The 24,206-nt window shown below is 38.9% G+C and overlaps 1 protein-coding gene across 1 annotated transcript in view; it reads right to left on the bottom strand.

The window, feature by feature from the left end:
• Positions 1 to 3,567: 3,567 nt before the first annotated feature.
• Positions 3,568 to 24,206, bottom strand: part of FSAF1 (40S small subunit processome assembly factor 1) — a 32,782-nt gene continuing 12,143 nt past the window's right edge. Inside the window, exons 3-7 of the mRNA XM_075203468.1 lie at positions 22,767 to 22,820; positions 15,467 to 15,562; positions 12,694 to 12,780; positions 10,298 to 10,350; positions 3,568 to 4,046 (exon numbers count right to left, since the gene is read on the bottom strand). Coding sequence (XP_075059569.1) covers positions 3,920 to 4,046; positions 10,298 to 10,350; positions 12,694 to 12,780; positions 15,467 to 15,562; positions 22,767 to 22,820 — 417 coding nt within the window. The 3' untranslated portion in view covers positions 3,568 to 3,919. The remainder of the gene's footprint in view (positions 4,047 to 10,297; positions 10,351 to 12,693; positions 12,781 to 15,466; positions 15,563 to 22,766; positions 22,821 to 24,206) is intronic.

The following is a 24,206-nucleotide window of genomic DNA, read 5'->3' as shown; positions in this document are numbered from 1 at the left end:
TGTAAATTAACTACTGACATAGCTGGTGCATTCCACACATACTACACCAAATTATATAATCTCGAAACTCAAGAATCTGATACTATAGATGCCACACGATCAGCTCAGATTGAGGCATATTTAAAGGAGATCAGTTTTCCCACTCTCTCAAGATCAGATAGAGATAAACTGGAACAACCTTTCACTGAAGGGGAGTTGAGGGAGGCGATTAAATCAACACCTTCGGGTAAAAGTCCGGGCCCTGATGGCTTTTCCATTGCATACTACAAGATCTTTAAAGATAGGTTGATACCCCTGATGGTGCCGGCCTTTAATACGATCTCCAACGATTCCGCTTTCTCCCCAGAGTTTGGAAGCCCATATAACGGTGATCCCCAAAGAAGGAAATGACCCCTCTCAATGTGCAAGCTATAGGCCTATTTCCTTGCTGAACGTAGATGTTAAACTCTACGCAAAACTTATTGCAAATAGATTAAAATACCTACTTCCAGATCTGATTCACGCAGATCAGGTGGGCTTTGTTCCGGATTGCGAGGCACGGGACAACACCACCAAGGTGATAGATTTGATTTATTCTGCCTCATGCTCAACAACGGCTTCAATGCTCTTGTCTACAGATGCAGAAAAGGCCTTTGACCGTGTGAGTTGGCCGTTTATGAAAGGGCTCCTGGAGCATCTCGGATTAGGCCCATTGGGACTTCATAGAATCTTAGCACTTTATCGACAACCCAGGGCTAGAATTAAAATTAATGGCGATCTGTCGGAACCGGTGATGAATAATAATGGCACTAGGCAGGGGTGTCCGCTGTCTCCGCTCATATTTGTGCTGTGTATGGAGGCGTTGGCAAGGGCAATCAGGGCCAATCCGAATATATCTGGTGTCCAGGTGGGCGGGAGAGAACATAAACTCGCTTTATTCGCGGATGACCTCTTGGCCGTTATTACCAACCCGGTTGTTTCCCTACCCAACTTGGTTAAAGAATTCCGAAGGTTTGGTTTACTATCTAACTTCAAAATTAACTATGGCAAGTCAGTGGCTCTGAATATTAATACCCCGGCCCCCGTGGTGGAGGGTTTAAAATGTGCCTTCCCTTTTATTTGGCATCCCACCCAATTGAAATAGTTAGGAGTGGTACTTTCTAATGACCTCTCGCACCTATATGACCTCAACTTTAAACCACTTCTTGGGAATCTCCGGGCTGATTTGAGAGAGTGGCAGAGCAAAAATTTCACATGGATATGTAGGGTTAACATTATAAAAATGAATGTCCTACCCCGACTTCTCTACCTCATACAGACGTTACCTACTTTAATCCCCGACTCCTGGTTTCAGGGCATCCAACGTTTGGTGCGGGACTTTGTGTGGAGTGGGAGGCGCCCAAGATTCAAGCATGAAACTCTATTTAGACGAAGACACTTGGGGGGTCTCCAGCTTCCCCACACACCATCATACTATGATGCTGCAATCTTAACCAGAATAATGGAGATGTCAGTTCAAGAGGGTAGGAAACAATGGGTAGCGATCGAATCATCATACCTCGACTCCTCTAGTACTACGGTAATTTGGTTAACCAAATTACCCAGAATCTCGCACCCTACCCTAGGACCTACTCTTATTAAATGGTCTAAGTTAAGAACTCTTACTCATATTTCATCTTTAATATCCCCACTAACGCCACTGTTCAACCCCAAATTCCCCCCTGGAACTACCCCATTAGCGTTTAACCTGTGGTTGCGAGCAGGAATCCATCGTGTCGGCCAGTTGGTGGGTGCTACTGGGGTCCTCTCATTTGTAGAGATTCAAACTAAGTGTAAACTACCGAATATAGAGATCTGGCGATATCTCCAGATTAAACATTTTCTCTCCTTTAGTCTCTAAAAACATGATATTAATAGGAATTTGACAGTCTTTGAATCCCTTTGTAGCAAACCTCACCACACCCCACACTCCTTATCGACTATCTACAAACTCTTAATCGAGTTTCGCTTAAGATCTCCCCTGAAATTCCTCTCGAAATGGGAAAGGGATCTAGGAATAGAACTACGAGAGACTGATTGGTCAAAAATTTTCCAGGCAATACATGCCTGCTCACCTAACATCTCAATATTAGAGACCCACTTTAAGGTTCTTACCAGGTGGTACAGATGCCCGGAACATCTTGCAAAAATGTTCCACGGACTGTCTAGTGCCTGCTGGAGCTGTGGTTCAGGATCAGGATCTTTACTACATATCTGGTGGGACTGCCCCAAACTACAACCCTTTTGGTCGCAGGTTATAGACATCACACGGAAGATGCTTGGCCAGGCTATTCCCGATACCCCGGTGTACTGGCTCATCAATAAAGTAGATATGCCTATTTCCTGCTTTAAAAAATCTCTATCAAAATTTGTGCTATCAGCCGCCAAGGCAGTCATACCTGTGAGATGGAAAACAACCACGCCACCTAATATTCGGGACTGGATTAAGAGATTAGAATATTACAGGTCCATGGACGAATTGTATTTGTCAGATAAGGACTCTTTTGTAACATATTATACTATATGGGGACCTTGGTTAAAATTTATAGATTCGCCAGAGTTTGCGGCCTTGGGTCCATCGGGCTGAAACATGTATCTTTAGGTTACGGGGTGATCCAGCCGCTTATGATTGTTGGATTAGGCTATGTTCTATATCTTCTCTGTATATGCTGTAGACCTTCTATTACGATGACTTGAATCATGCCCCCCCCTATTTCTTCCCTTATGTTTCTTTGTTTTACCCCCCCCCCCCCTGTCTGTCTTTGTGTTTTATATGTCAGGTCAGCTATACCCACCTTTCGTGGATGGGAATGTTTGCATTTTTTGACACATCGAGTCTTCTTTGGCTTAGTGTTATGTTCTTATGATGTTATAATCTCTCTATCACTCGCCATCCAAAACGAATGCTGTTGAAAATACATATGTGTATACCTGTGTTTGGTTGCTAAAAACCTCAATAAAAACTTATTTTATAAAAAAAAAAAAAAACAAATCCAGAACTCAGGTCATTGTAACTTCCTGTAGCATTCACCCTTGGAAGCAATCATTTATTTGGCCCTAATAGAAGGTTAGGGCCACAGCCATGAGATGGCAGAACCATTGTCTCAGGTCGAGCAAAATACATAATTGGAGGTTATGGAAAAGATGTTAGTCAAACTGTAAGTATGTGTCTGTGTGTTGTTTTGAATGTGTGTCAGTCATGGTCATTGTACGTCTGTGTAAATGAGAGTCTGCGTCAGAATAGGACAGTATGAATCTGTGTAGGGGATACATTATCCCACATATCTGCATACCATCAAAAGCTATATATGATGAGAATCAGCAAAAAATAATTTAATAAAACCAATTACAAAAAATATATATATATATATATATATATATATATATATATATATATATATATATATATATATATATATATACACATACATATACATACATATACATATGCAATCAGTATGAGACATGGATATAGATGAGAAAAATAGTATGCAAAACACCCTGTAAAATACATTCTTAAAATATAAAGCAACTTGTTGCACAGGAACAATGGGCAATGGTTTTTATGTGTAAATTCATAATCACTGAACGGATTTCAGAATGAAATTGTAGCTATTGGATCCTTATAGTAGTTTGTTAGTGGTTCATGTACATTGAGGAGATATATATATATATATATATATATATGTGGTGGAAAGAGGATGGGTGCAGTGAAGTCCAGTATAATGAAATTACACAGTCATAATGTAAAACAGCAGCAGCTGTATTTCTTGTATCCCTTCTCCAGTGTTCAGGAAGCAGCTCCATGGTTATAATCTGTTGTCAGCTCTCAGTTTGAAATAGTGCACATAGAAGTGAATAGTTTGTCTTTCATTCAGCATGGATGATGCTGTAGTTCTTCTCATTTAATAACCTTAGATTGCTTGATCTTCTGAATGTCTTTACCACTTAGAATCAATGCCCCATCTCTAAACCTTCCGACCTGCCCAGATGGTACTTTTCCTGAAACTTTTGCTTTTCTTGTGCCCCTGCAAAGGAAATAAAGTTGCATTGAACATGGACCAGTAAATCACAGAATGTGGAATTATGTTGTAATAGTAGGATGCTCAAAATTGAAAACTAACTACACCGACAGTTAGGTTAATTGCATGTATCTTCTGCCATCACAATTTTTAGTATTTATCCAAAGGGTACAACCACTCTGACTATATGAACTAAAGAAAAAGAACCCACCAATATTAGGGTACATTTATGAAAAACATCCCGCTGGCAGCAGCCAGGTTTTTATTATTCTGTCACTTAAAGCAACCATTTCATAAATGTAGCCAATTGTGTTATGCCACAAAATTCTATGCTTGAATGGAGCCGTTTAAACCTTTGTATCCATGGGGTGTTCTGACCAAGCAATTTCCACTTTTTGTAATGGCTAGTTTTTCCACCAGGAATACTTCAATTAATATTAAATTATTAGGAGGCACTAAAATTACAGAGGCAGAAAAAATAATTTAATAAAAACAAAAAAACTAAGATATAGTTGCCACCTTCTCAAGGAGCTCTGCAACTCTCTAAAGGAAATAACTAAACTAAAAACATAGAAGGCACCAACAAATCCCAAGACCCATATAAAACTGGTTTAAAACTCACAATAGATAGATTGATTAAAGTAACATTAACAATAAATTTGGATCAAATGGTTGCAACATTCACGTATACATTAATTAGTACTTAATATTCTATATAGAATTAGAGATGCTCGGGCTTTGTTTCCTGAAAACCGAGACCACCCAAACATCGGATATCCAAGTACAAAGCTGAGCAGGCTTGGTACATTTGCGCACCCTCTGAATTGAAAACGAGGCAAAGCGTCATTGTTGCATCGTTGATCTGGCGAGGTTTGGATTCTATAAGTACCGTCCTCCACGGAGATGCGGCGCCATTTAACAGAGGGACACAGAAGGGTTGGCAGTGTTCTTCAAAGTCTCCAGTGACATTCTAGAGCGTTATAGCTCACACAGAAGACAGGTAAGGTGGCAGTTTTAAGTGCTGAAACAGAAAGAATAGGTCTTGCAGTGTTCTTAAAAGTCTCCAGTCACATTGTACTGTGTCATCAAAATGGATTTACACCAGTCCACAGAAGACCAGGAGCACCAATCAGCTGGCACCAGTCATGATATTAGTAATCCCGCTATATCATCTGATAAAGCCTATGTTAAAGTGCATAGTGTTAGGGAAGTCTGGGAAACAAAAATGTAAAACACTTCTTCCCTTGGTAAAGAAAAAAAAACACCTGTAATCAAGGCAAACTGCAGAAAAAAATTAAACTGCCAGCATGCCATTCTACACACGCAGTGGCAAGGAAAGAATCAGGCCTTCGCCTCTCTCTACGAGTGCTAGTTCTGCAACTGTCAGTGAGGCATCTTCTTGAAAGGTCAGTTATGACAATGCAAGACCTTGTAATTCTGACTAAAAAAAGTGGTGCCCAAATATTTTTACGCGTAAAAGCCGGGCTGGAACAGTAAGGCATTAGAAGAAACTATATGGTCAGATTCAGAAATTACACAAATCCCTGAGGAGAGTCTATCCACGAGTGCTATGTGTAAGCCTGACCTTTCTGATACTGTACTTATAAAGAAGCCTCCTTTCAGCATTTTTGTGCAGATGTGTGGATGAGCCCATGTGTAGCCAGGGATACACAAATTGGGGATGCCAATTTGGAATTGCAACAGGATGAAGGGGATATTTGTGTAGCTGACGATAGCGCTAATGAGGATGTTGATGACGATGATGTTGTTTGTGTAAGTCCTGCACTAGTGAAAGCAGTTCTTGCACGTGATAAGGCCATTGTCATGCCTTGGAATAAGAGCAAAAAATCCACCTTTTATTTGTGGAATTATTTTTACCCAAATCCTGACAACAGTTATCTAGCCATTTGTAGCATTTGTAAAGCCAAAGCCAGTAGAGGTAGAGACTTTAACCATCTAGGAACCTCATTCATGTTATGCCATTTGAAGAGAGGTCATGGCAAGCTGTTGGGAAAATCTGAAGTTTATGCTACAAAAACAAACCAACAAGCCATCCAGCATCAGCTAGTTCCCTTCTCTCAGCTAGATCCCAGCACCTGCAAGCTACACCCACAACATCTTCCTTATCAATATCCTCAGTAGCGATCGGAGTTACTCCTGCATCCAAGTTGTTAAGGCTAGAAGACTCCTCCTCTATCCAGGATTCCTGAGGAATTATTGAGCTGCTGCTGGGAATGGATTTTCATCCCAGAAGCAGACCAAGAAGGAGACTACTAGTCGTTTACAAGAATTGACTGTTAAACAATCCTTTGCAAGAGGAAGCAAGTATGAAAGCTATCACCCAGTCGCAAAACGGATCAGACGCCATGGAGACTATGCTAGCATTAGATCTGCGTCCAATATTCACAATTAGTGCAGCTGGTTTTAGACAGTTAATTGAGGTCGTGTCCCAGTTAACAAATTCCATTACGACACCATTTCACTAGAAAAGCTATTCCTCACCTGTACAACTTGGTTTGCAAAAATGTAATTAACAGGCTTACAAAATGTCATTCTACCTACTGTACACATAACCACAGATGTGTGGACAAGCGGAACTAGGCAAACTAAAGATTATATGACTGACAGCCCACTGGGCTGGTGATTCGCCTTCACCAGCAGGAACAACAGCAGCATGTACCCAACTACATCACATTTTGCAGAGGTAGGCTACTCTGTCAGCTGTATGCCTCTTCGTGAATCCGGCGATACACATTCTGATACAAAAACTAAGGGATGTTATTGCAACATGGCTTATCCCACTTGGGCTCTCCTCAGGATATGTCATTTCTGATAATTAAATATTGTGAGAGCATTACAGCTGGGTGAGTTCCATCACATTCCCTGTTTTGCTCACACAGAATCCAAGAGTTATCAAAATCTTGAAATTGGATCACTACATTTTGGCGACTGTGCTTGATCCTAGGTTTATGAGCTATGTCTTCTCTTTGGTTCCAACTGACCCAGATCTCAAGAGATGCAATGAGCTCCTGGTGAGCAAGATGGCACCTCAAGTGTTACGTGACAGAACAGCATCTCCTCCTTCAGTTTCTCAGTCACCTACTGCTAGGAAAAAACTTTCCCAAAAGAAACAGAGATGATACAGATGACACAGCACAACATTTTGACATCTGGTCTGGTCTAAAAGAATTGACCAAAAACCGTGACACCTCTGCCGTAACTGCACCTGATCCTACTATCAACATCCAAAGGATGGTGGAGGATTATTTTAACAACAGCATAGAAACAGATAGTCCCTTTACATACTGGGAGGGAAAAAAAAAGTAAATTTTAAAACCCATGTACAAACTAACTTTGCAATACCTAAGCTGCCCACCCTCCATTGTGTACTCGGAAAGAGTTTTCAGCACAATCGGGAACCTTGTCAGTAATCGGCGTAGGAGGCTACTTCCTCAAAATGTGGAAAAAATTATGTTCATAAAAATGAACTACAATTTCCACAAGGAAGGCCTTTACTGCCAAGTACATCAAAGCACAGAGACTTCTGTAATGGTGGATTCCAGCAGGGATGAATTAATAATATGAGAGGATGATGTTCATACGGGTGATGGGGAGGATGAGGCTGAGGATGAGTTCATTAACAGCACTGTTAATAATGGGCTCAAGGCACCTAAGCTAGTTTGTTTTGAGGGGGCACAAACAAACCAAGCACTTCAGCCACAAAAGTGGCATTCCTTGTCGCTGAAGTGCTTGGTTTGTTTAAGTGTGCCTGTCCTTTTTAAGATCCAACATAAAGGGTGGGTGGGAGCACTCAGGAACAGTTCCATCTTGCACCACTTTTCTTTTCGGCTACCGCTGTGTGTCCATGTTATATACATGTGCTATATACTATTGTGCGCTTTGCAAAAAACGTAGCTTTTGCCAAGACATCCATTGATGATGCAGAATACTCTGCACAACATTTTGACATCTGGTCTACTGTAAAAGAATTGACCAAAATTAGTGACATCTCTGCTGTAACTCCACCTGATCATACTATAAACATCCAAAGAATGGTGGAATACTATTATAATATTTTTATTTTTTTTAACGGTATAAAGACAGCAGTTTTGTTAACAAAGAACAACATTGCTTGCAGAAGTAATGTAAACAGGGATGTCTAAATAGACGTGTATAGGCATTAGTCAAACCTTCCACTTTGCTGCTCTTTCATCAGTATTGCGTACAGCATTTGTAATCTGCACTTTATGTCAAAGGTACCTCTAGCTATATATTATTTTTTGTGGGGGAATGGGGGTCGATTCGAAGCTCAGCGATGACCTTGCTTTTTGCTCTGAATATCTATAGCTCCTTTTAGTGCATTGTCTGGACCAAGATCCGATATACTCATGTCAGAGTGATCACAGCCAATTTTTGGACACTTGGCGAATTTACCCTTCTGAAGTTTGTTTTCAATCATCCTTTTAATTGCTTCTCTCTCGTACGTATGATTACATCCTCATCTTCATCTTAAAAAGCTTAGTCTGCAGTGGCCGGTGACACACCCATTTGTTTTCTCAGGTCTCTTAGCTGTTCTTTAAACTGGACATACTTACTGTCCTGCCTCAGGGCCTCCTCTGTATTATTCTTCTGAAGCGCTGTGTATCTCTCGTGTACAAGCTCTCTTAAAACTTGACCCACCGGATGAGATCCTGGTTTTAACTTAATTACGGTCTCCTCAAATGCATCTATATATTGGTTTAAATCTCTGTTCAATGCAGCGTATTCCAACATGATGAATTCCATTCTGCCCTCATGTTCCGTGTCACAGTCTGTCTGAAACAGATGTAATGCCACTCCAGTTGTAATATCCATTTCTGTGTCTACATAAGTTTGGCAGTTCTTCAGGGATGAGAGGGAGGTATCCACAGAGGAGAAGGAGATTAAAGATGCAGCACGAGCAGACATGCTTCTATAATGTAGAGTTCATTGCCAACACGGTTGGGCTTAAGGCAGCTGAGCTATATGTAGCTTGTTTTGTGGGGGACCAAACAAACCAAGCACTTCAGCCACAAATCTGGCACTCCTTGTCGCTGGAGTTCTTTGTTAAACTGTACATGTTCAATATCTTACATAAAGGGAGGGTGGGAGGGACCAAGAACAATTCCATCTTGCACTACTTTTTTTTCTGCCACTGCTTTGTGGCAATGTGTCCTAGATATGCTAGGAACTACTACGTGTTTGAGTCATTGCTCTGTCGCTTAGCATCAAGCCAGGTCGCTGCAGTATTTGTTCGAAAGGGTATGAAAATAACATTGTGACCTGTGAGGTGGTCAAAATTGACTGCAAATGACTTGAAATTAGTGCTATTGAGGTTAATAATGTAGGAAGAAAAAAAAAAAAAGCGCAACATTATGTGATTTTAGCATAGTTTAGCAATTTTTCTAAAAAAATAAATAAATACAGATCCAAAACCATAACACGTAAGGGCGGTTTTGCCAAAACCAAAACATGGGGGTGAGTGAACATCTCTATAGAGAATTGGTAATGTGGAAAGCATATATTTTCATAATAAGTCCATCAAAAATGTATTTGTTTAAAAAAAGAACAATTTGATGTACAGGTGAATAAAATACAAAAAAACAGTGTTTAGTTTCATTCCATATAGAATTAATTTGTAGCAAAACCCATACTAGCAGGACGAAGGACTGCACATGGGGCGTTCTAGCGGTGAGAAGACCTCTTCTACTACACTATTTCAAGTATATGTGAAAGTTTCAACAATTTCATTCAAAGTTATATCAATATATCCATCTAATGTGAGTTTTAAACCATTTTCTACCAATTTAGTTGACACATTCTATTATTATCTACCTAGCAGAGAAAAGAACAAATATATTGCTAGAAATTAAAAAGTATAGTTTTAATATAGTTGAGGGATTCTATTAACACTGTACAGTAATCATGTTCAAAACATAAAATAATTTTGATATTTTTTATTTACGGAAATATATTTCTTCCAATATGTCACCTAGAGAAACACATTTCCCAAAGTTTCCACATGAAGAAATTCACTTAAGATTAAGGAATACAAAAAAAACCTGACATAGACCTGCATCACACATATCTGTAATTTGTCCTGTCTTCCTGGGGAAAACAGCTAGTAAAGTAACATACAGTCATTTTGCACTTTAAATAATGTTGCATTAAAAATATTAAAAAAATAAATCTTGATCTGTGGAAAAAAAAACCAAAGATATGAACTGATGGATACTTGCCTGTGATTCTGTCCTTCCTTTCGTTTTTTCTTTACTGGCTCTGTGCCATTTTCCTAATGTAAAAGAATAAAATGAGACCTTACTGGAGTTAGGGGCAAAATACGTTGTATGTATTTTTTAAAGGTACATTTGATTAGGGTTAGAACATCTTTTTGTTGCCAATCTTAATTTCTGTAAAGTCCGGACATGGTGTGCTGATTAAATAAACTTCATTTTAAAAAATCATCGATATAAATCACCATTAAAAAAAAAAAAAAAAATCAAAAAAAATCCAGGGTTTTAACACTAATAACATTTTCACATTGCCCTCCCTGCAATTTCCCGGGTTTTTACAGCCAGCTTTTGCTGTGTCAGAGCATTCCAGCTCAGAGAGAGGCTGTTCACACTGCACCTTGGACCTGGGAACTTCCGGGTCAACCCTATTCATACTGAACTCGGGTTTGCCCTGACAATAAGTGTAGTCATCACAAGAGGAGCCTTGATTGGCTGACAAAGATGACAAAGGGTCCCTAATCCCAATTAGCTCCTTTATGAGAGACCCGGGTCGCCTGCAGTGTGAACGGTGTGATCCGGGACTGACACACAAATGACCCTGCAAAAGTTGCGGATCATCAGACCTGGGATTTTGCACTTACCACCTTTCACACTGAGCCACGACCCGGGTTTTCTGAGCTCGCTTCTGCAATAACTAGGGTTTTACAGGCAGTGTGAACGGGGTATTCATAGTAATTGGCATACTTTGCAATATGGACCATAGTCTTTGACCTTTGATTAGCTGCTCTACTAATAAAAGGTCTGTATCTATGGCCATTGCTTGCTGACCTAATTTAATTATGACTCGCGATACAAGGAGGCACATGCAGCAGACAAGAAACAGACAATTCCAGAATCCAGAGAGAAAGACCAACACCACACCATACCAGTGTTTCACATTCAGAGAGAAAGGACAGTTGAAAGAAGTAACTTATCACTGTTACAAATGGCAAAAGTCATGACCGCCAGAAAGAAAGATCCTGTATGGATTTATTTTACTGAAGAGAAAACTGAATAAGGAAAACGAATTAAAGCCCAATGTAAAAACTGTAGCACAAAAATGATGGGGTTGGTTGCCAGAATGAAAAAACACTTCCAAACATGCACTCTGGGCCATCACGCCCAAGATGAAGGTTAAGGAGTAGAACTAGTCCAAAGTGTCGAACAGCAACAAAAAGTCAGTGTGACACCTTAGGTAATCAATAATCCCACCAACAAGAGAAGCATGGACACATATGTGGTTAGGACAACAATTTTGCAAAAAAAAATAAAAATGCATTTGAGAAAGTAGCTAAGTTTATATATGCAACAAATTCTTCATTCCGTGCTGTAGAACATGTGGAGTTCAAAAAGATGGTAAAAGATGATAAACTTAATGCATCCAGGGTATACTAATCCAACCCAAAAAGAAGTTGGTAACTCACGCCTTGACAAGATCTTCAAAGAAGAAAAAGTAACGTGCTTTGGTGCAGTCAAAACGGAGAAACCGCTTGACTACTGACAAAGCTTCAAAACTTGTGTTTCTTGTTAAGGTTTTCAATAAAACCTAATGTGTAGGCTCATGCAGATTTACAAATCAGGCAAGGCAATTGCCAACTGTTGTAACTTTATAACATCATTGCTGTTTCTTTCCTTTTTGTGTTGTTTGTGTTGTGATTCGTGTGTAGTTTGCTGTGCCATGCCATGGTTGGATACACTGTCAAATCATTTAAATTGAATATATTAAATATACAGTATTTTAAAAGAACTTTGTATTATTATTACTTGGTTTATTTGTTTACGTGATCATTTAAAAACAAAACAAAAAAACCCAGTTATAAAATATAGGTGAATCGCCGTACAGGACTTAAGCTCAGTTTACCAACTGAGCCATGATCATTTGTATGTATACACATACACGTGCTTTCCAGAGTATACTGAATAATTGACATCATACCCATTCCACTGGAACTTACAGTCTAAATTTCCTATCACACAAACAAACACATTAGGGTTAATTTTATCAGAAGTCAATCTACTAGTATGTTTTTGGACCCATACAGACATAGGGAGAAAATACAAATTCCGCACAAATCGTGCCCTGGTCAGAATCAATTACATGGTCCTAGAGCTGTGAGACAGCCATGCTAATCACTGTGCCACCACACTGTCTATGATGGCTTAAGTATGTTTGGAGTAACAAGAGGCCAGTTAAATGCTGGGGACACGTTGTGCCCTATGCTACTGAAAGGAGATCGATAAGTAGGAGGGGAGGGCAGGTCTGGAGTGTGGCTGAATGAAGCCCTAATTACATTAGTACAAATCACCACATTGGCAAAAAAACAAAACAAAACAAAAAACAAAGACACTGATACTATGCAAACCTTAAAGCGTTTTTCTTTCCGTGTTTGCTCCTGTTCCTTGATTCTCTCTTGATAGACTTTGTAATTTACATATTCTCTTTTGGGAGGCTAGAAAAATAATAACGTAGTAGTTATTGTCACACAGATATGTAAATTTAAATTAAATACTCGCTAACAAAGCTTAGTTTATATGATCCTACTTACAGAAAAACATAAAACTATTTAGGATCATAGCCAGGGTAGACAAATTAAGGAAGGTTTACAGTTTGGGATCAAAAATACTAAAATAACAATGCACTATGCTATATTAATCTTTGATGCTTTGATGAAGGATCTAGGAGTAATAACAGAACACATAGGACCTGATTCATTAAGGCACGTAAATGGCGATTTTGTATGTATAATCCACACAACTACTCTGTACATGCCCAGAACCAGACCATACACCACAGAATGCAGCAACGTTCGATTCATCTTCGAGTGCAAAGGACACTTACTACAGCCTATTATCTCAGGGAGGAAACCGGGCAGGGAAGGGGCGTATGATTTTAGTCATTGTATAGTAAGGGTGTGCCAATCTCAAGAGCACGCAGCAGCATCCAATTCAATTTCTGGACATCTCTCAGGTGCTTGTTTTTCAGCCGTATCTCTTGCTCCAGCTACAGGACTAGTCTAAGTGTCAATTACTAGTTACTTACGGCTGAGTATTTATGCAGGACATGTGGTTGCAATCAGGAGCAACTGTAAAAATTTATTTTATGTACAGTAGACATTACATCCTAATAAATGTATTTCATGGTAAAAAAAAAAAAAAAACACTTTGATCTAAAATACCATTATACCAATGTGTTCAATTGCTCCAAGTTGTGCCAGATTCACCACTAATATTTTAAAATCTAGTAGTCTAGTTAATTTTACATTCATTTCTTTGACAGGACAATCTTTTGGTAGCAGAGTGGGAAAATGTAATTATGGAGGAAAATCTAGGCAAAATTGGGGATGGAAGAAGAATAAAATACCCCTGCCCATAAAATTTATAAAGATATATATGCACTTTCCTCAAGCTCTGATAAAGTTAGAGTCAAGAACAAAAGGTAGTTAATTTAGCTTTTTAAGTTATGATGATATGTTGTGACTGCATTTCACCAATGTCCAAAAGTCCTTTTGATGGTATGGAGAGAGAGGGCTGCTTGTAGGAGAACAAAATATGAGGATGTTGGTGCCTTGTTTATAGGATTGGGAAACATCCCTTGTGTGACGTTCCCTCATTTTCATAGGAGTATGTGACACACATACAAAATAGTAGTAAAGGGTATGAGTTCAGCGCTCCCTATGAGTGAGAATCAGTAGAATTGCAGCCACTGGGAAGTAGGGGGATAAAGTGATAGCTGAACCCTATGGTATGAAAAATTAATACAACACTCCCTGGGTGCTTGGGACAGAGTAGACAGGGTAAATTAAGAAGTACATAAAATACAGTTTTATTAGATATAACAGTATAGATGGATTGCAACCCTACCTAATACACTGGTATAAGAACCAATATACAATTGAACGGCAGACAGGCACATAGGGAAATTAGTACAATTGGCAAGCAGGATATATTACATATAGTCCACGGATACCACAGTGCCTGTCTGCCGTTCAATTGTATATTGGTTCTTATAGCAGTGTATTAGGTAGGGTTGTAATCCATCTATATTGTTATATCTAATAAAACTGTATTTTATGTACTTCTTAATTCCCCCTGTCTACTCTGTCCCAAGCACCCAGGGAGTGTTGTATTAATTACACATACAAAATGCATCAGTATTAGGCAGAGTGGGTGACACCTTCCTAAGAGCCAGGGAGCAAGTTGGTGGGAGGCATATTTAATTAAACTCTATTATTTTTTATTACTATAAAATATGACACCTGATCAAGATCTGCCATTCATCTCAATAGCGTAAGATCATTAATTGTATTCCAGCTACCAACAAATTATTATTACAAGTGCTCATGTGTTACTAAGGTGCACCACACAGATGGCTTTCCTGTACTTTTGTCTCTCTCTCTCTCTCTGTGATGGCACAATGACATTGACAGGTTTATCTAGTGAACAAATATGGAGCAGTACGTTTGAAAAATTGTGTACCTGAGAACATAATCTAATGGTTCCTGGGAATGCTAATGGTCACTGAGAATCAGTGATCATCTGAATCATATCTTGTGGAGGAGCTGGAAGGTGCCTGACAAGTGTACACAATTTATATCTATGTTTTGTAGCACAAGAGAAGGCAGAGCTACATTGGGTGGGTATTAGGAGGTTATTTTGCTTGTATCAGAGTGTATCAAAAGATTCACTTAAAAATTATCTAAAAATAAAAGATTTTTTTTCATTTAAATACAGCATACAAGCCTATTCAAGTTAATTTTATGGTGTAGAATTACTCCAAGTAGGAATAAATTTAGCATGTCGAATTCACAGTGCTTCATGGGGTTGTAGTGTTTCTTGATAATTAGTTATCAGATTGAACAAGAACAATAAAATAAAAAATAAAAAAATCATGAAAGTTCATCTGTTGGCTTAAAGAAAACAGACAACACATTGCCTTTAAAAGGTCGAGTGAAAAAGTAGAGGTGTTGCCTATAGCAATCAATCAGATTCTAGTTCTCATCCTACAAAATGACAGTTCGAATCTGATTGGTTGCTACAGGCAACATCTCCACTTTATTAAACCTGCAATTTAGTAAATACACCCGAGACTAGCCACCCACTTATCTTTACATAATTTAATGCCACACAAATGATTACCCTTGCACCCAGCATAATTGCTCTCTCCTGTTCAAACTTTCTTTGTTTTTCTTTCTTGTAGCCTGTAATCCCAAACTTGTGCACTTCCAAACGGGCCTGTAAAAAAAAACATTTTAATCAAGTTTAGTTTATAAAGAATCTATGCCAAATTTACTTTAAGTATTTAGAAATAAAAAAAAATTCACCAGTGCCAAACTAAACCTCATTTGTTTTCCAGACAACAAAGAACCCAGACACATAGGAGAGGGTCTGTGGACTAAGTCGTATTGTTAACACTCTTGACAACCAGTATAACTACATTAATGACACAAAAAAATAAATACATTTTTTATGAATAAACAGATGGGCGCAGTGGGATGGTATGTTCCATATTTTCCCTGCACATCAGCAGTGTTAGATCTGTGTTAACAGTGAACCAAAACTAGTTTGTATGCACAGTAATGTTAGGTCACTATTACAAGTGATCTACTGCCTGGAAGAATAGGACATACTCTCCTCTGAACAGACTTTTCTTGTCCTTTTAAATGACCATATCTACTTGCCAATCACTGCGCATGCACAGGTTTCATGTGTTGGCCAGGTGTGATGTCTTCTCACTTGGCCACGGGTGTGTATGATGTCATCATGCACACATTGAGGGAGAGTAACAAGGCAGTGCTGAACTCTATAAAAGGTTGGTACCGGCACTACTCTCAGCAGAAGCTAGGAACCGCAAGTATCCCCTCCCCCTAACTCTTCCTTGCTATTGATATATGGCATATTATTAGATACATATGAAGCCACCATGATCAGAGACACACTATTGTTGAATATGCCAGCGGCGTGAAAACTATTACCAGTATTACGGTAATCGTAAGCTGGATTTCAGCTCGCAGCTCCCTGAGCCGCAAGCTGAAATCCAGCGAGAAAAGTACCGTAATACCGGTATTTACGCGCACTATTACCGCAATGACGGTAATAGTGCGCACACGCCGCAAGAGACTAGCATATAAGGAGACACTATTGATGCATGTAGGATATAATGGAGTTTGTGATTAATGCATATTGTGTTTGTAATATTTATATAACCATTTGCATATTTCATAATTTCACACTTGCATAGTAAGTTGTTTGCACTGTGCATTTGCATTTAGAGAAATGACACAGAGTTGCTGTGAACATGTAGCGAGAGGGAGAGAGATCCAACGTCTAGGACACCGTCGAAGTCGAATAATTGGATGATGTTAGTTGAATATTAGTTTAGCGTGCAATTGCGATTAGTACACTACGTCATACCAGGGTTAATAATGCAATCGCAGAGGTAAAAAGCACATACATTCACACTTACATTTGTAAATAGGTCACATTTAATAAGGCTCCAAACCACATGTATTAATAATTTAGAGATTATACATAGATAAAATTACAGTAGGTGTTCAGGTCCTCAGAAATGTATGGTGTTCAGTCTTCTATTAATCCACCTTTTACCAGCATCAAGCAGGAAGGGGGCTTTAATAATGCAATTTGAGGCAAATGAGGCAATTGTGTAGGGTCTAAACTTACCTCATCTGAACATTATTGGGCCATTTACTACAGCCTATTGATGGGTTTCACCAGAGACTATAGGAACCAAAGAGACTTCCTTTGGAATCACTAGAGGAGAAATACCACGTTTAGATGTTGGTCCAGATGAGCTCTATATCATTTTGTCCAATATGTTTAAATTGCATAGCATGTATTAAAAGTTGAACAAAACACTATTAAAATTCTCTCCAATAACATACCAGCATGCATCAAACGAAAATTTCTTCAGAAGTAAATGTGGAATACAAGTCTAAAAGAATAAACTTTTACTTTTGAATAAATTACTTGTTAGTTATGAGACGTGTCAGTAAGAACACTAAGAGCATCAGTTTGACCTGCTATCTGTACTTGAGCAAAAGTGGTGCCTACTTGCCAATACAATTGAACAGACCGCTATTTAGTGTTTACATCTTTTTTTTCAACTTCCATTTTCTCATATATACTACACTATCAGACACCAATCTTTGTTCATTTGCTCTCACTAGAAGATATCAAAGGGCAAGCTTGTGGATGAATCCAAGCAGAATATAGAGCACGGTTAATGACAATGCCCCCAGAGCAGACACAAGATCAGGGTAAGTAAGCAACATGAAACATGTGAATGCTTTGTATGCAAGAAATTTGGTCACTTAAAAGGACAACTACGAAGTTTGGAAAGCTATGAATCAGCTGAAAAGCAAAATACTGTAATTTTTGGAATACTTTATAGCTGTCATATACATCATCTCACACAACCACAGGACAACAGTATGGATAAGCTAAAATGGCTCAAGAATTTTTTTCCAAGAAGATGCCATTAAAATTCTTTGCTCATTTGTTTGCACACTTTTGTTTTTATCTACTGCATTTTATCAACTGTGTATTTCTTTTACATTTTTTAATTTGTTTTATTTTCTTTCCATTTTGTACAGTTTTCACATGTTTTTGTTATGTATATTTATAGAACACTCACCACTACTTGTATCAGTATCTTATACTTCATATTATTATATTCAGTAGCTATAGGCATTCGAGTTTATACACATATTAGACTTAATTAATTGCAGATTGTAGGGTATACCTTTTAACAGAAAAATGCTAACCAGACTAATTATTTAGGCAGTCTGCAAATTTTTCTTTCCCATTTAAATATTAATTGTCCCCTTTGTCATTAATGTATTCAAGTAAACTGTTGGCACCTTTCTTTAGGCTTCAGTATTGATTTTTGTTTATGCTTTAAACACACAAAGAAGAACATTAGAGCATTTTGGCGTAACTTTAATAAATTTGATAATTATATATTATTGATACATGCATTAAAATGTTGACCCGAAAAAGGCTAAATCCTGGGCAAAATGTTCAAACTGGAAATGTACCAATTGTGTACCAGACATTTTCTCTGATAATGGACAGCTAGCACCCCAGAGTTATAGTAATCACATATATTCCTCATATATTACTGCAATAACAGCCGTATCTAGGTTGGTGTCAGAGGTGCCGCACAGGTTGCAAGAGCCGAGGAGGACATCAGTATACTAGAGCCAACACAAGGCTATGCAATTCAGCGGAGCCCTGCATTTAACTGCCCAGGTGGCACAATCTACCTAGGGTTCTGTCATAATGGAACTATAGTAATGCCATGCGCAAAGGCAACCGGTGCAGAAGCGCAGCATAATGTTGCCACAATGCTTAAATTGGAGAGGAGGCGAGAAAAACTGCACTGCATCTTGAATCTAAAAAGGAAGTTTAAAAATAAAAATAATTTAAAAAAAAAAACACAAGCATGGACTCTTCTGGTGTTCACTGACTTTGGAAAAGCTGTTGGAGGACAACTGCTCCCCAACCTCATAGGCTGTCATCCATTGCGAGAAGGATCCAATTCCAGATGGGGAGTGGACATCCTCTAGGTGAGGTTGCTTCTCTTAAGCCACCACCACAGGGACTAGCCCCCTCTGAAGGACAGAGCAACGGATTGACAGATCAGCCTCAAGTGGGACCGGTTTCACTTTGAGAGGAGTTCGGTCTTGAACTCCCTCAAGTGAAACTGGAAAAATTGGCCACCTTGAAGGTGGAGACAGTTTTGCCCAGGACTCTCATGCAAAAGTAGAGGCCCACCTGCTTCGTGAGCAAGAGGGACTTCAACATATCCCTCTTTTGCCCTCCGGCAGAAACACCCGTTGTAGGAGCATGTCGAAGAGTAATGCGAAGAAAACTATCCTCTATGACGGTACCAGGTTGAATCTTTTGCAGCTCAATAGCCACCGGTGTGACTGTAGAATTGCGGCCATCTCCGATACATGGAGGGTAATGCTGGGGAATTTGATCCCCCTACATGGATGACCTTCGGATAAAGGCAGTTATCGCCCTGGTCGTAGAAAGGTCACTATGACGGCCATGACTTTGGTAAAGACCCTGGGGTCCTTAGAAAATCCGAAAGGAAGGCCCTTGGAGGGACACTAGTTTCTCCCCTTCCTCTTCGAGATAGGTCTGTGCAGGTAAGTGTCATCATTTATTTATATAGCGCCAGCAGATTCCGTAGCGCTTTACAATTGGGAACAAACAGTAATAAAACAATACTGGGTAATACATACATACATGCATACAAAGAGGTAAGCTTACAACCTATGGGACAATGGTTTTATACATAAGGGTCAGTGCTACATCATATTGAATATTTGTCCAGCTAGAATGCAAAGGTTACAAAGTATTTAGTGGGCTGTATGCTCAGTCACTGAACTATGTTGATCAGCGGGTTGTTGTCTTGTGTTAGCTATGTAGCGGGTGGTAATAGGGTAACCTAGGGAGATTAAGATGGTGGTAGAGGAATATTATAAGCTTGTCTGAAGAGGTGGGTTTTCAGAGAACGCTTTAAGGTTTAAAGACTAGAGGAAAGTCTTGTGGAGCGAGGGAGTGAATTCCATAAAGTGGGTGTAGCCAAAAAAAAGTCCTGTAACCGAGAATGGGAGAAAGTGATGAGAGTGGAAGCGAAGCGCAGATCTTGTGGAGAACGGAGGTGTCAAGTTAGGAGATATTTTGAGACAAGTGAGGAAATGTATGTCGGTGCAATTTTGTTGATGGCCTTTTGTGTTAGAAGAATTTTATATTGGATTTGTTGAAAAACAGGCAACCAATGTAGAGACTGACAGAATGACTCAGCAGACGAAAGACAATTTGCAAGGAAAATCAGTCTAGCTGCTTCGTACAAAATAGATTGTAGGGGCTCGAGTCCGATTTTGGGAAGACCAGTAAGGAGTTAATTACAATAGTCAATGCGGGAGATGAGTGCATGAATTAAAGTTTTTGCAGTGTCTTGTATGAGATATGTACATATTCTGGAAATGTTTTTTTAGATGTATGCATCATGATGTATATACAGAGTTGATGGGGAACAAAGGATAGTTGCGAGTCAAGGATTACACCTAGGCAGAGAAATGGTGGGTGGGATTTATGGTCATGTGGTCAACAGAAATAGAAATGTCAGACAGGGAGTTTCTATTGTTGGGTGGGATTATTATTAATTATGTTTTTGAAACATTAAGTTTGCATTGGCAAGAGGACATCCAAGATGAAATGGCAGAAAGACCATCAGTAAAGCGAGACAACACACATGGTGAGCGATCAGGAGAGGAGAGATAAATTTGTGTATCATCTGCATAGAGATGATACTGAAATCCTAAAGAAGCTTATTAGTTTTCCAAGAGAAGTGGTGTAGATAGAGAATAGTAGAGGACCTAGGACTGAGCCTTGTGGTACTTCAACTGATAAAGAAAGTGGAGTGGAGGTTGTTCCAGAGAAATTAACACTGAAAGAGCGATTAGATAGGTAGGATGAGAACCAGGACCTCGAGGTCCATGAACGCCATGAACTCCCCTTCCCCCCCCCCCTGCTGCCAATTACAGACCCCAGGGATTATGAATTTAGATGGACATTAAAAGGACTAAGTAAAGGGGGAAAAAAAAAAAAAAAAGGAAAAAACCCTTCCTCTTCTTTCTTTTTCCAGCACCAGAGATAACTCTAGATTGGGGAACTGAGGACCTTTCTTTTTGCGAGTTCTCTTGGTGGACCTGCAATAAAAAAAAATCATTAAAGACTTATTCTAAGTACCGGAGCACCTGTATCCCACTGTGACTCCAGTATCCCATATATGATGAGAGAAAAATGGTAGTTGGTTGGATCTTTACAGTGAGAAGACAGGGACAAGCAAATTGGACATGGGGATATTGTGTGCGTGGTTAAGAGCAGGAATTAGGCTGTGATTACAAGCCGTGGGGGAGAGCAGTTACTATGGTTGAAGACGACGAGCCGCAGTCCAGATTGCTTTGTGCTGGAAATCTGCGCGGCTCAGACCTGTGCACTTTATTTTTAAACAAAGCCCTCCAACTATAAAACCAGGTAAAATACGTGATATAGCATGTCAATGCGATCACTGTAAGTGGTAAGAGTGCTGTTGAGTTTATACAGTAGTGAATGTATAAATAACAAGCACCTGTACAAATATATATATATATATATACACACACACATATACACACACACATACACACACACACATATATATACATACATACATACATACATACATACAGGGTGATTCAAAAGTCGCAGTACACCCTTTTATTTCAAAAACTCTACAGGAATTGGGCCGATTGGCCGATTTCAAGATGGCGCCCATGTTTGGTACATACCGTAAAAGATAGACCACGTCACCCATACCTTACTGGAGTATTCAGGTTTCCCAATTTCCTGTACAGTTTTTGAAATAAAAGGGTGTACTGCGACTTTTTAATCACCCTGTATATTTTAATAGTTGGTGGAGCTACTGAAAGTAGCGGTAAGAACTTGTAACACACACATATATCAATATACCATATAGATTTATAAATACAGTTCATGGTTAGTGGAGGAGGCGCATTTTCAATTTTCATCATCCTGGGAGCCAGTTTCTCTACAAACTGCCCTGACAAATGCCATATAAGAAAATGTTTGAATATTGTATAATGGACATCAGGAGTAGGCTATGCTATAAATGGACAAAAAAAGGGTGTTGTACATTTTGTAATGGTTATTAGAGGGGTGCTCTGGAAATCTGATAGAGGGCTGTAAATTGTGTAGTGTTCATTAGGTGGGACTGTGCATGTGTAATGAGCTTAAGAAAGGGGACTTACATTATGGACATCACAGGGAGTTGAGTGGCCTGCTACACTCCATGTTGGTACAGACAGTCAAACAGGTTTGAGGCAATTCATAGTCAGTACAGATGATCGCAAACTATGTCTCTTTGATAATCTAATAAGCAGTAGCTCAGAGCTGCTCCAATTAATAGTATTCATTGCTATAATGGGAAAAATAGACAGGGTCTAGGGAGAGGGTAGAGTGCTTGTAAAGGGTTAACTAAGCTTGCCTTGAGTTGAATACACCATTTCAGTGGGCTGGTCATACCTCTTCTAGCAGTGTGCTGCCTACTATCACTCCCAACAACTTAACGGGGGAGGAAAGGGAGTGACATTGTTCCATCTAGTACAGAGCACTAAAATGGCTGCAACACTGACAAAACGACAAATTAGCTCGCTCTCACAATTGTGCAAGCATTTCTTTGGTCAGTATTAGAGCCACTCTATGTAGGGAACAGTACGTATACACGCACACTACTACGAAAAAAAAAAAAAACCTTGCTCACCAGTTTCAAAAACTTTGTTGACATGTTTAAAAGCCAGGATGAAAATAAAATAAAAACAAAATGGAAAAAAAAGGTACTTACCTTTTCAAAATTAAATGTTTCATCTCTTTCTTCCTCTGTAACGTCAACATTTATCTATAAAAGGGAAACAAATACAACATAATATAGATCAATTGAAAAAGTAAAGAAAACAAAGACCAAAAAAAAAAACAAAAAAAGTAGCATAGCAATAATTATTTTGCCTTGAAAATACAAAATATGCTCAATGAGTTTAAAAGCCCACTACAGCTAGAAGAAACCCAAATAAATAGAAAAAGCAGAACAAATCTCTCACCCCAACTTTAAACTCAAGTGAACTACGTGGTTCACAATCAAGGATATATGAAGGTGTCCATTTAGGTTATGTGAAAGGGTCAGTGGTCCATAATCAGACATTCCCTTAGGCATTCAGAATGCATTTCTAGGCATTGTCCCTTACAAATCAGCAATTGTACACATTTATTGTAATCGTTTGGGCAGCAAAGTATTTATCCTTGCTGCCTCACAGTGATGGGGTGATCGGTTTGATTCCAAATAGGGTGCTTTCTGTGTGGCGCTTGTATGTTCGTCCTGTGATTGCATGGGTTTCCTCTGGGTACACCAGTTTCCTCCCACACTACAAAGACAACCATAACAAGTTGCTAAAATAAAAAATTTAAAGACCCGGCACAAATCTAAAAGCCTCAAACCATAATAAATAAAAAAAAAAAAAAAAGGAAAATATATTTTTTCTACTCTGAGAATGTCTTCATGCGGTCCAGCAAAGGCAATAGTGGATATTTAGAGAAATAGAATGATAAACTCTTTGGAAGACACAGTTCTATTTTTATGTTCATCCCAAAATCCCTTGAGGTTGTGAAGACACACAGAGAGAACAGAAAATAGTAAAATGGTGTAGTACTTCCACAAAGTTAATGGACATCAATTTCATCACTTAAGGATCTATTAATCGTGCTGTATATTCTTATTAAATAACAAAAGAATGTGTTTCACTCAAAGTGCACTCTGAGCCACCCTCGTAGTTGGACTTACAAAGAATATGAACAGATAAGACTCAGGAACTCATTCAGCCTTCTTATTATTAAGTCTCGTAGCTCCAAATAGCTATTGCTCTTTAAGAAGTACTCCACATACATGGATTAAGAAAAATAGAGACCGCTAGTATTAATCCAATTCCGACACAGAAGAGAGCCATCGCGAGACTGCTTGAGTGATTACCCAAGATTCTATATGACAGTTAACTAGAAACCCGCATCAACAGTGCAAAGCGGGACATATAAACAATGATGGCATTATCTTACGGAGGATATGATAACATTAAACAGCAAGTAGAAAAAAAAAAATAAAACGTCAACACTTTGGGGTATATTTACTAAACTGCAGGTTTGAAAAAGTGGAGCTGTTGCCTATAGCAACTAATCAGATTCAAGTTAGCATTTATTTAGTACATTCTACAAAATGACAGCTAGAAACGGATTGGTT

Source organism: Mixophyes fleayi, chromosome 3 (genome assembly GCF_038048845.1).
Source record: "Mixophyes fleayi isolate aMixFle1 chromosome 3, aMixFle1.hap1, whole genome shotgun sequence".
In the NCBI taxonomy this organism is placed as follows: domain Eukaryota; kingdom Metazoa; phylum Chordata; class Amphibia; order Anura; family Limnodynastidae; genus Mixophyes; species Mixophyes fleayi.
Note: the sequence above shows the minus strand (reverse complement) of the source record. Positions and strands in the feature narration are given on the sequence as shown.